General features: G+C 42.1%; 1 protein-coding gene across 5 annotated transcripts in view; it reads right to left on the reverse strand.

Annotated features, from left to right (window-relative positions):
• Positions 1–13,032, reverse strand: part of ATF7IP (activating transcription factor 7 interacting protein) — an 813,149-nt gene that overhangs the window by 138,123 nt on the left and 661,994 nt on the right. For all 5 annotated transcript variants that reach the window (XM_069652710.1, XM_069652711.1, XM_069652713.1 and 2 more), the window contains one exon: positions 12,043–12,109. In XM_069652710.1, the coding sequence (XP_069508811.1) occupies positions 12,043–12,109 (67 nt within the window). The remainder of the gene's footprint in view (positions 1–12,042; positions 12,110–13,032) is intronic.

The raw sequence follows: 13,032 nt of genomic DNA on the forward strand, positions 1-13,032 counted from the left end.
CTTTGGCCTACCTATTGCATTGAATCAACTCCTCTGGTGAACTCAAACTATTTGCACTGTTTTAGAGTAACAAATATTCATTTTCTTAACTTATGCCTTTTTTCTCCTACTTCCATGCTATTTTGCTCCTACTTCAAGGGAGCTCAACTGCTTAGTAATCGGTACTGTAGTGTCATGTTTGTGTGATATTGGTTGCCTCATTTAGTGAATGCTTTATAAATGATTGTGTAATAAAATAAGTGACTTACCAAGAAACCTTGAGTATAAGGGTCTATCTGAATACTTGTCATTTTAGACCTTTGTATAACACCCTTACAAGCTTGCATTCCCTCTTGAGATAAGCCTGGCTGCTCAGCTCGGTACCAAAAACGGTGGTAAAGACTTATCCCAACGGTTGGTTTTGCTTACAGCTGTAGTCCTAGTTGTGTGTTGTGTCCCAGAGGGTACTGCATACAAACTTTACCTAACACTGGATAAAAGGAATGTCCCAGGCACACAGTGTGCAACTGCAATTGGTGGGCCCAGATTGTGTACACTGCGATGATCCAAAAAACATCAAGTGTGTGGAGCTACCCTATCTGCTGGTGAAAGGGCGCACAAGGGTGTAGACCGTTCAACAACAACTGGCAGGACATCACACTACCTTGCTTGGCAGAAGGACTGGTAACATATAGCAAAGAAATGATCGCACAGGTGGACAATTTCTGTGCACGAATATAGACAGAGCATATCACAAGGTGTTACGCTCACCTGGTCTCTGCGGGGGCGTTGGGCCATGGTTGGAGCCCTCCCAGGATCGCTTCTCTTCCCCAACTGCAGCGGTATCGAGGGGCCGGGGTGCTGGTACTGTTCCTGAGCGGAGATGAGAGGAGATGAGAATAACGTGGTTGTGCTGTGATTCCCCTCAACCCTTTCACGCCAAAAGGTAGCACGCAAGTTTCCCCAAACAAGCTCACCTGTATTGATGTAAAGATGGGCTCTCCGTCCTGTTTCCTTCAGCAGGGGCACTGTGGATGGACCTAGTTGCGTCACTGGTCCTGAGCGTGGAGGTCCAAACCAGCTGCGACTATTACGGCTTGAAGGTAGGTTTATTGCTATTATTGTCCATATCCTTTGTGATCATTTTCCCCCAATGATTATTGTCCGTAACCACATATTGTCCTTTCCCTCCTAGGTATGAAGATGGCCCACAAGCACGTGAGGATGAAAAAGTCTTTCCCGGAGAACCTACTGGTGGTAAGTAGACTGTTCCAGAAAATGCACCAAGTTCGTGAGTTGCGCCTCTTAACGTGTTATAATCTATGCGATTGCTCACCTAGTGTTTCTTGTTCCCTCTGCAGGTGTAGCTGGTCAGTGTTAGCTGACGAACGGTTTCCGGACTCCTGCAGGCGGCCGGAGATGAAGATCTGCGTGGATGCTTTGCCGGGTGATGGCCCTGTGTAGATGGGAGTTCGGGACAGTTAAGGATGCTAGGCGGCACCCGCGGAGTACTCAAGAAGACTGGTAAGTTGGATGCAGCTGCTGCAGAGTCGGAAGCGAGAGCAGAGCAAGCGATGGCGACTCAGGTAAGATGCGCACGGAGACTCAATAGTCGGAAGCAGGTAACAGGCGTTCCAGCGGTGGCGTGGTCTCAAAGTAAGATGCGCAGCGGCTGCAGAGGGAAGCTGATGGCAGTGCGTCTAGCGATGTGGCTGATTCCAGGTAAGATGCTGGAGGGTTCCGGAGACTGAAGATGCACGTGCTAAACCAGGTAAGAGTCTTCTGTACGGCAGTAAGTGTTACGCTGCACTAGCAGACTAACGCGAAGTGCTAGCATGCGGGTGGGACTGGTTTATATAGCCTGACCCCTGCCATTCCCTTTAAGCCCCACTTTGTGTCCCCCATCTTGCCACTCCTGCCTTCTGCACGTGCCTTCCCTGTATTGGTAGGGCCACGCCCGGCCTAGATGCACATGCTCTCTGTATTCTGTGTGCGAGCACACTTTGTAATGAGCTTGGTGCCATAGGTGCCAAGACTGGGTCTTTTGGGACTCTGCAGGTGGTGAAATGCAGTGGCCATGAGAGCACTCCCCCTCAAGACCCCTCTAACGGTTGTCCTTCCCTCCGGTCCCTGTTTGGTGGGGTTGTTCCGGTGAAATTGACGAGTCGTGGAGCACGGACAAATTCAGCTGGCTCCCAATTACGATCCTGGGGCCCGTAGCTCTCCCAATCAATGAGATAATAGAGTTTTGAGTGTACTTTTAGGAGTCCAGGATGTTCTTTACTTCATACTCAAGTTCACCTGCGATGATCTCTGGTTCTGGTGGTGTTGAAATTTGAGTGTCCTGTTTCACTGGTTTCAGAAGAGACATGAAAAACTGGGTGGATTGGCATGTTGGGTGGTAAATCTAATTTCATGGTCGCAGGGGTTATGATGGCTTTAATTGGGTATGGTCTCAGGTATCGTGGCCGAAAGGCACAAGGTCCTTTTAATTAAATGTTTTTGGATGCCAAACACACTTTATCCCCGACGTGATATTGTGGAGCCTCCCTCCTATGTTGGTCTGCACATTTCTTTTGTTGCTCCTTAGCTCGGATTTAAGTTTTCGCGAGCTTCTTTAAGAGATTGGGTGATTTTATGCAATGATGTAACAGCTGGTATCTCCAATTGGTCAAGGGGATCATAGGAAGATGTTCTTGGGTGTCGACCGTTGATTGTGTAGAACAGGGTCTGTCCAGTGCTGTTATGAATAGTGTTATGTGCAAATTCACTTAACCAGGGGATGTTTTTCCAGGAGTCTGTTTGTTGTAACATACATCTCAAACATTGTTCGAGCGTCTTGTTCGTCCTTTCTGTTTGACCATCGGTTTGGGGATGGTGACTCGTGGAAAGACAAGGGCAATTTGGGCTAATTTACAACACCTTCTCCAGAAGGCTGAAACAAACTGGGATCCCATCAGAGACCAATACGGATGGGAAACCATGCAGTCGGACGATCCGTTCCAGAAATACTGTGGCCAGAGTAGCAGCGGTGGGAAGTCCCTTCAGTGGGATGAAATGTGCCATTTTGGAGAATAGGTCTACCACGACCAGTATTGTATTAAACCCATCGCAGGGTAGCAGATCAGTGATGAAATCCATTGACAACGTGTGACATGGTGTTGGTGGTACTTCTAATGGCCCCAATAGTCCTGCAGAATTTAATTTTTGGGATTTGTTTTGTGCGCAGACACTGCACATGTTAAACTGGGCAACGTCCTTCCTCCAAGACGTCCACCAATAATTCTTATGGATTTTGGCTCTAGTCTTGGCGATTTTCCGGGTGTCCTTCCAGCAATGACTCATGATAATTTGCTATTATTTTAGTACGCATATCCTTGAAAATATGGCAGGTATTTCTGATGGAGTATTGATGTCCCTTACTCAACCATTCCTTATGAGCTGTCGGATCCATCTGAGCTTGGAGATCAGTCTTTAACTCTTCCCAGAAGGTAGTTACGGCTATTTGATGTTTAATCCGGTCTTTGGGAATAATGGCTATGGGGTCGGATGGATTGAAGGCGTCTTTGTCCTCTCCCATTCTTGATAGGGCATCTGCCTTTCCATTACACACCCCAGGTCGGTAGGTTAACACGAAATCGTACTCGGTAAAGAATAAAGCACTACAGAGTTGACGAGAGGATTGAGCTTTGGCTGTCTTTATATATTGCAGATTACAGTGATCTGTAATAATAGTAACCGTGTGTTTTGCCTGTTCAGCTGCAGTAAAGCACCCATGGGTGCCCATTTTGTCAAAATGGCCCGATCTTTTTTCGTCATTTCTTGTTGGCAAGGTCCTCCTTGAGAATTAATTGTAAGTTTGGGTCCAGTCTGAACAACTGTGGCAAGTTTCCTGTTATGGTTGTTGATATTCTGATGGCGTTGTATGCAGCACCTGTCTCTGAACCACTGCGACAGACCAGTGTGTATAATAAGTTTAAACAAGCAACAGAGATGACGATGCGCTCCAAATTTCAGTTTTTAGTTTATTGGTTTATATCCGATCTCTATGGGCACTGTATTGCATTCATGCAGAGATGCCAGTTGTGGCAATGAGTCCCATCTTTATATTTGGTCTGTGTGTGCTCTGTATTACATTCATACAGAAATACCAGTTGTAGCAATTCAAGTTGTCATTACATGATAATGAAAATTCTAAGTCCCCTCAACACGTGTTTCTCCATCCTGTTTGGATGGTGCATCTGGAGGGTCAGAGTACACAATAAGTTCTTTCCAAAGTATATTTTTCAAAGACAAACCCAGTATTTACCTATAATTGAAAGGGAACAAGAATGATTGAGTTTTGTATTCTTTTGCCTTTTGGGTCCTGGTTACAGGAATGATTAATTTTCACAAAGTGACTTATTTTGCATTTGTTCTTATAAATATATATGATTCTGTAGATTACTTACTTTTGGCAAGCGATATTTGTTACTCTAAGCTCCAAATTCCATAGTTTAGATTCGATCCTTTATAAAATGCAGTTAGGCTGGTCTCGCATTTTATATAGCTGCTCTTAGCAAACAATGGCCCGCTTTTAGAAAAAAAGAGGAGAGGACTCTTAGGCCTCAGTGGTTATAGTGGTTCTTATTTGAAAGGATATTATATCGTAATCCCCTTCTTACCTGTGATGGGTGCTTTCACAGATTCTGATCCTAGGTCTTGGAGCCACACGAGAGATCCGATCGATGTACTCGATTCGGATCTCTCAAAATGGCCGCTATTTATATATGTCATCCCACACATGTGCGTGATGACGTCGCGTGCCTTGTTGCGTTTGCGGCATCAGCGCGATTAGATCACGGCTTGGTGCACGCAAACACCATTTCTATTGGCTGCTTGGTGGAAGTTTGTAACAGGGCCCAGAGGCACAAGTAAAAAGAAAGAGAAAAGCAAAAAGGTGAAATACAGCTTTGTAGCGCTGTATGTAATACATCTTAGTTTAAATTATTTGGCCCGTACTCGGAGAGTTGAAATATTAATATTTTTTTTAAGGCAAGTCAAATTTGAAATGGAACCAGATTCCACCCATCATGAAAAGTTAAATTACAAAAAAGTTGAATTAGAAATATGTTGGCCTGAATGTAATTGAAAATGTGGCTGCCTAATGTTTCGTTTGTATTTACATGGATCAGCTTGGTAATCATCTAGTTCAAAGTGGAAGTTGTTGGCCGTTTACATACGGGTTGGTTAGGGTCTGTATACTATTCATTAGAGATATTCATTTGAAATATACAATTGAGTGTTTTGATTTAGAACGTAGCATATGGCATCACATTTTTGGCTGAGTCATAATGAGCATATATGCATGGATCATAAAAAATGTCCTAATTCAGTATTAGAATTTAGTCCGTTGTTACAGCAGTCCAAGTTCCAAATCCAGATGGCTTCTCTCTGTCGTAGAATTATTTCTCTGTTTACACCCCTAGCTGGTAGTCTTACAAGTTCTAGTCCAAAAAATCATATGTCTTCCATGCTTTCCTGATTATGTTCCATTTCAAAATGTTTGCCTAAAGAGCATCTTGTATGATAATTCTTGATTGTTCTTAGGTGTTTGTTCTTAGGTGTTCAGACATCCTCATTTTGAGTGCTCTGATTGTGCTACCCACGTACAGTTTTTTTTTTACACATGCACTCAATGGCGTAAATCACATATTTCGAGTTGCAATTTATAAAATCTTTCATTTCATGTTCCTTCCCATTTGGTAGAGTTATGCTCTTTTTTCCATTCTCCGAGAATTTGCAGAGATTGCATGTGCTGCACTTGTAATTGCCCTTGAGTCTTTTCTGTCTCCCTGTCTGTGCTGATTCTCATACAAAGTGTGAAGGGCAAATTATCTGTTTTAGGTTTTTTGATTTTCTGTAGGTGTTACTAGGTTGATCTTCTATATGATTCCTCAGATCATTGTCTAATTTCAATAAATGCCTATGTTTTTTCAAAATTCTTTTGAATATCATATAGCCTGAGCTGTATGATGTGATGAATCTCATGTTTTGTGATGGTTTCTTTATAGCATTTGATTTATTTTGTAGCAATTCGTTTGAGAGTCTTGGTTTTAGAATAAGCTTTTGTCAATTGTATTTTGTCATAGCCTCTTGCTTTAAAATTTGTTGATGGCTGTCTCCACACGCTTTATCATTTCACTCTCCCGAGTGCAGTTTCTTTTGATTCTCGTAAATTCTCCTAGTGGTATATTACGGATGATGTGTTGCGGATGGTTACTTTTTGTATGTAATATACTGTTTCCGGCCGTAGGTTTGGTATAAAGTGTTGATTGTATTTTGTTGTTGTCTATGTACAGTTACAGATCCTTAAAAATGATTTTATGTTGGCTGTCTTCCATCGTTAATTGGAGGTTGTATTCATTTCTATTTAGGTACTGGTGATATTCTTTCAAAGATTTGGCATCCCCTTTACATATGACCAAAATATCATCTATGTAGCATCCCCAAAAGATTATGTTGTTTTCAGTAAATGCATTGTGAGTCCAGGCGTGTTTCAGTTCGTAATAGCCCATGTATAAGTTTGCATAGGTGGGGCAAACTTTGCCCCCATGGCAGTTCCTTGCCGTTGTTTGTATATGACATTGTCAAATAGAAAGAAGTTATTGTTCAATACAAAATTGAGCATTTCCAGTATCATTTTGTTCTGGTCCAAATAGGAAATTGATCTGGCTTTGAGGAAGTAGTCTGTTGATTCCATTCCTTTCAGGTGCAGAATGCTTGTATAAAGTGAGGTAACGTCAAGGTAACTAGTCTGAAATCTTCTTCCCAATGGATATGTTCCAGCTGTTGTATAATATGTTTTGTATCTTGTACATATGATGCTAGACTGGCCGCTAGGGGTTGCAGATGTTGGTCAATGTATGCTGATAGAAACTATTCCATTAATAATTGGTCTGCTAGATGGAATTGTGTTATAATTCTTATGGATTTTCGGGAGAAAGTATATTGTAGCAAGTGTTGGTTGTTTGTTTTTCGTATAAAATCAAATTCATCATCCGTTAGGAGTCCATTTTTATGCCAAGCTGTGCTCATGATATTCCATTCATCCAAAATACGGGGCAGTCCGGTTTTCTAATATTTTTTCATAACAGGTTGTATTGTTAAGATGGGCTTTCGCCATTAGGATGTAGTCTGATGTCTTCAAAAGGACTATTTTGCCTCCCTGTACGCTTCTTTGATTGCTATTTCATAATTAGTTCTTAGTTCTCTAATTGCATTTCTTTCTTTGATGCTCAAGTTATGCAGATTATATTCTGTTTTTTTGTTGGATAAGTAGTTTTTCCGTAAGTCTTGTTGGACAGCTAGTACAAATATGTCAATCAATTTTTCAGTGGCTAGTTGGGGTGTGAATTTAGTTTTGACTTTCAATTTAGAACTTTCGATTTGTCCGGTGTTAATCTCTAGATCTGATGCAACTGTTTCCAATGTATGGCTATCTTGTGTTTCTCTAATGTTTAGAAAACTGGCTATTTGTTCAGTATCGGACACCGTTAGCTCTGATGGTTGTATTTTTTCTCGGCTTGGTTTTTTTGTGGTCTCAATGAGGGTTGCATAACATTTTTTGAGCTTCAATAGTCTGCTAAATTTGAAAAGGTCTAAATTCATCTGAAAATAGTCACTATGATTTGTGGGGCAAAAAGATACTCCTTTGTTTAAGGCTGTAATCAATTCTGGTGATGTTTCTGTGCCCGTTAGGTTCAGAACTACATTTTCTGATATGTCTGGATCCGGTAAGGTTTGAGTTAGAGTCTCTTCCGTTGTGAATTCTGAGATCTTGTTTGGACTTCTGTATTCATGTTTGTTCCTGTTTTTCTTCTCCCCCTTCTGCCCTTTTGGTTGGCCACCATTTGTGTTTCCAAACTGTAGTTGTTGATTTCTTAGTTGTTGGGTGCTTTGGTATAATGGATAGGATCTGGCCTGACTGTTTTTGGTATTCTTCTAAAATCGGCTGATGCCGCGAACACAACAAGGCACGCGATGACTTATATAAATAGTGGCCATTTTAAGAGTTCCGAATCGAGTACATCGATCGGATCTCTCGTGTGGCTCCAAAAGCTAGGATCAGAATCTGCGAAAGCACCCATTACAGGTAGGGAGGGGGATTGAGATATAATATCCTTTCAAATAAGAACCACTATAACCACTGAGGCCTAAGATTCCTCTCCTCTCTTTTTTTCTAAAAGTGGGCCATTGTTTGCTAAGAGCAGCTATATAAAATGGGAGACCAGCCTAACTGCATTTTATAAAGGATCAAATCTAAACTATGGAATTTGGAGCTTAGAGTAACGAGTATCGCTTGCCAAAAATAAGTAATCTACACAATCATATATATTTATAAGAACAAATGCAAAATAAGTCACTTTGTGAAAATTAATCATTCCTGTAACCAGGACCCAAAAGGCAAAAGAATACAATACTCAATCATTCTTGTTCCCTTTCGATTATAGGAAAATACTGGATTTGTCTTTGAAAAATATACTTTGGAAAAAACGTATTGTGTACTCTGACCCTCCTGATGAACCATCCAAACAGGATGGAGAAACACGTGTTGAGGGCACTTTGAATTTTCATTATCATGTAATGACAACTTGAATTGCTACAACTGGTATCTCTGTATGAATGTAATACATAGCACACACAGACCAAATAAAGAGGGGACTCATTGCCACAACTGGCATCTCTGTATGAATGCAATACAGAGCACAGAGATCAAATATAAACCAATAAAAACTACTAAAAACTGAAATTTGGAGTGCATCGTCATCTCTGTTGCTTGTTTAAACTTCCTGAGATTTACTCTGTATGTCAAACCAGGTTTGGTCCCTTTGTTAGTTTTGTCCTATGGCTCCAGCATGTCTGGCAGGGCAGGAAGTGAGGGAGGTGCCCGAAACTCCCTGTGCTTAGTCTCCTCGGTTATAGGAATGCACCGAAAGATGATTGGCCGGCTGGCTGTTCTCGGAGGACAGCCACCCTACTGTTTGATTGACAGTAAGGCTGCAAATGAATGGGCGAAAACAGCAAAAAAGGCGAGATCTTTTGCTTGGAAGGCAGAGAGTCGACCACTGGTCGAAGGAATCCGAAGAACTTGGAAGAGACGCTTGCTGCAACTCCTGGACCGTTGGTTTGCCCGGTGAAGCCCTGCTGCATTTGCTGCAACTCCTGGACCATTGGTTTGCCCGGTGAAGCCCTGCTGCATTGCTGAAGCTCCGAATTCGCCTCAACTAGAGAAGCCCTGAAAAGGACGACTCCTCCCCTCGGGTTGGTGGGACCAATCGACCCCAAGATGAACTCATCTGGAAATCCTCTCGAAGCTGGCTATACTTCCATTGCTGCTGCAGGAACCGATTGCCAGGGTGATGAACACCAGAATCTAGTTTTTTAAGTTGGACCCACGCTCGAGGAAGATTCCATGAAGCAGGACTGACCAAGCCTGAGCCACCTCAGTGTGCTGGACCCCAGATGCAAAGAAAGTCCATAAGGTATCCGAGAACCGCAGTGGTGCTACTCGCGAGAGCCGCGAGAATCTGAAACCGCCAAGTGCCGCTGATCTGAAGTTTGTCCATTGCTGCTGCCAACCTTCAATTTGTGGTGCAGGAGTCCCCAGACTTCCTCCCTCTTGTCCCCACGACTGGCACAGGAACAACAGGATCTGCCATACTAGATCTAGAACAGAAGTAAGCTGGAGCCAATTTCTTCAAAGCAAAGGTACTGTAAAACTAAGGGGTTGCTTACCTCTTGTTGTGTAGCCTTGCTAGCTCTCAGTTGAGACTTGCCTTGGTTGCTCTTGCAGAGTTGCTTGCAGCTTTGCCCATCACAAGCCTTCCAGCTTGTGGCCCAACAGAGATTTCCTTTTTCTATAAAGGTTTTTAAAACACTGTGCAAGACTTTTTAACTTACCTTCAAGAAGTGCTTAAGCTCACTTAGACGTTTGCTCAATTGACATTGGCTGCTCTAGCTCGCTGAAAGACTATCCTCTGACTTTGTGCTTTAACTATCTCTCAACAAATGTCACGCATCTTGTGTAGCTGGGAAAGGGTTAATTTACTTTGTTTTGAGGGGGTTCAAAAGTACTTACCTGCTTAAGAATATTTGTTAACCATTGTTGTATTCCCCCATCTTTTCCTTTTGACACTAACCTCAGTATTGCTCTAAATGTGCCAGTGATATATCAATGTCCACAGTGTCCTAGTTATTGAAGTCACCCGTGGGTGTAGGATGTGTCTGCATCATCCATTTAAAGAAATTGAGTGTGTATTTTGAAGTATATTTTTGTGTCACATATATTTGCTCCCTTTTAAAGAAGGCTTATTCAACTGACTGAAATTAATAAATAATTGTTTAATCAAGAAACCTTGAGAGGAAATGTTTATTTGGATACTTGTCACTGAATTTATATGTTGTAACCCTAGAGCTCACATTGACCCCTCTTGAGATAAGCCTGGCTGCTCAGTCACTCTACCAACTTGTGTAGTACATGTGTATACCAAAAGTTGGGTTAACTACTGCCAAGAGTAAAAGACTGGTGCAGTCTGCCACAGGGTACTGCATACAATCTTGCCTAACACATGTAATGCATAAACTAATCTATGCTTCCTTTACAGGGGTTTGATCTGTATTATGCCCTATTCTAGTGACTATATTTATGTATTCTATTAGTGTTGTGTGACACTTCTACCTGTTAGTAGTCATTTTTCATATTGTTGTTTGGCCATAAAGTGATTATTTTTTGTTGTGATTTTGGAATTATATGGCTATTCTTTTTTAGGCATTATGGTTTTAGAATTATGATTTTCGTGTATTGCAATTACTAAATTGTGTACTGCGTCCAAACGGACGCCAAATGCCTCCTGTATGCACCTAATATTTTTTGAAACTTTAATTTTATACTTACTGTCCAAGTGTAATTTGTTACTTCCATTGTGTGTATTCATTGTGGACTCTTTACAAGCTCACCACCTCTTGAGATTTAGCCTAGACCACTTGTAAATGCTACCTTGAACTGGTTCGGCTACAGCTCCCAGAGTTGTCGCCGTCACAATATAGGTTGGCCTTCTATACAGCTGTACCTCAGGTCAGAGTATAGAAAATCAGACCCAACACTAATCACAAACATCTGGGACAAGAAGGGAAGGAGTAGTGTGCAATTCCAGAAGCAAACAAGATGGGATCAGCAATCTGAGCATTTATTGTTTTATCCCAATCCCCTTTTCCCCTCTGAGGTGTCATACCTTTAGTGTCGCAATTCACTTGGGATTTGACAGCTCTGGAGGGAAATGTGGGGCTTTCAACTTCCACAGGACAGGTAATCTGGGACCTCACAGTGCAGGATTATGCACAGAATGCAATAACAAGTGTTTGTTTCAAAACGACTTCTAGAGGTTAAAGTCTGACCAAGGGCAACATGTCTTAATTGCTTTGCATTTTTCGAAAACAGAGGAGCAGACACCTTACTACTTTCAATGATGGTTTATGGAAAGGAGGACTCCAGACAAGGCTAGTATTGCAAGGATTCCCCTTTAAGTGCATCATCATTCCCAAAGGTATACCATGAAAGCACCAAATACAAATGTGTTGACAGCAATTAATAGGCTAAGTATCAGTCAACATTTTTACTCAAAGGAATAGATTATTGCAAAGCTGTATTAGATGGAGAATGCAAAACAAAAAGAGGTGATGGCTGGAAGGTTTTGAATTCATCTTAACCTCTGGCATTGCTCTGTGCAACTATCCAGACCACAGTTCTTCATCTACCAAGCCATTACAAAAGGGGGAAGACCATATACAAATCAGGCGTGGCCCCACCCCAGAAGGGGCCATCCAGCCCAAACTGCTTGGTCCCATCCCTCTGCACGAGACCACAAGCATCCCCCGACATACTGAGCCTCATTGGGCGCCATCAGTGAGGAGCAACTTGGTTCTCTAGGTCCAGCCGGCACATGACCCACGTCTTTGCTATGCTAAGATGGGGAATGACCAACCCTTCCCTTGAGTCCCTTCTCAACTTGCCCCAGGACGTACCATGAGAGGAGCTTCCTTCATCTTCATCCAAGGTGAGGTCGATGACTCCACCCCCAGGCTTTGCACCCTGAAATACAAAACTCCAGCATTGGCCAAGGGATCTCCAGGTGCACAGAAGTCAATGAACAGACAGAATACAGAACAGTAGATCATGTTTTTTTTACATCAGGCTGGGTGGATAGATTGGCAAGTTACAATTTTAATTGAATCAAAAACAAAGGAAATGTTTTAGTGCCTACCAGGCTTCTTGCATACGTCACACATTAGCTAGCACACATCGACATGTAAAAGTGATAATTTGGTTACTTACTATTTCAAATATTACAAGCACAGCAGGTGGGATAGCAACATTTAGGAGTTGCTCAAGTAATAATTGACATTTAAATATGGCCGACTAGGTTCATCAGAAATGGCAAAAACAAAAGGGTGATAAGGGAGGCTCAAAATGGCAATAAAAGGGCATAGGGAAAGGAAAGCAATATCAAGTATTGGCAAAGCAAGGTTTTGGCTTTTTCTGTAAGCATGAGATGGACATTTGTCTCTCACTGACAGAAATAAGGACTAGGAAATTGTCCGAGCACCAGGGCCACCTGATAGCAGTGCTTGGGAAACGCCTATGCCAAAGTCTAAACGGTTGTATTTGTTAACGCTGGTTTTTAAACCAATATTCAGAAGCAAGTACACACATGCAGCTTATACATCAAGAGCTTGAACGGTACAGCTGGTTAAGACTTTTTTTTATTAAACCAGTAGCGTGTTGGGTAAAATTTTCATATTCATCATAAATCTTCCTGCCCTATGTTAACCCCGGAACTTTTTGGTTTGAATAGGCAACTATTTTACCTTGTCCGTGGGTGAATGGGAATCTTATTCCCATCTCACCTAGTCTTTTACTCTTTTTATGGGTACCCTTTCTATGTCTCTCCATAGTGCATGGTTGGAGTTATAGTTTCCTATAACTTTTGGGCTTATGCTGCGTTGCCCCTATGG

This window comes from Ambystoma mexicanum, chromosome 3p, assembly GCF_040938575.1.
Source record: "Ambystoma mexicanum isolate Mex_15411 chromosome 3p, UKY_AmexF1_1, whole genome shotgun sequence".
Classification (NCBI taxonomy): Eukaryota; Metazoa; Chordata; class Amphibia; order Caudata; family Ambystomatidae; genus Ambystoma; species Ambystoma mexicanum.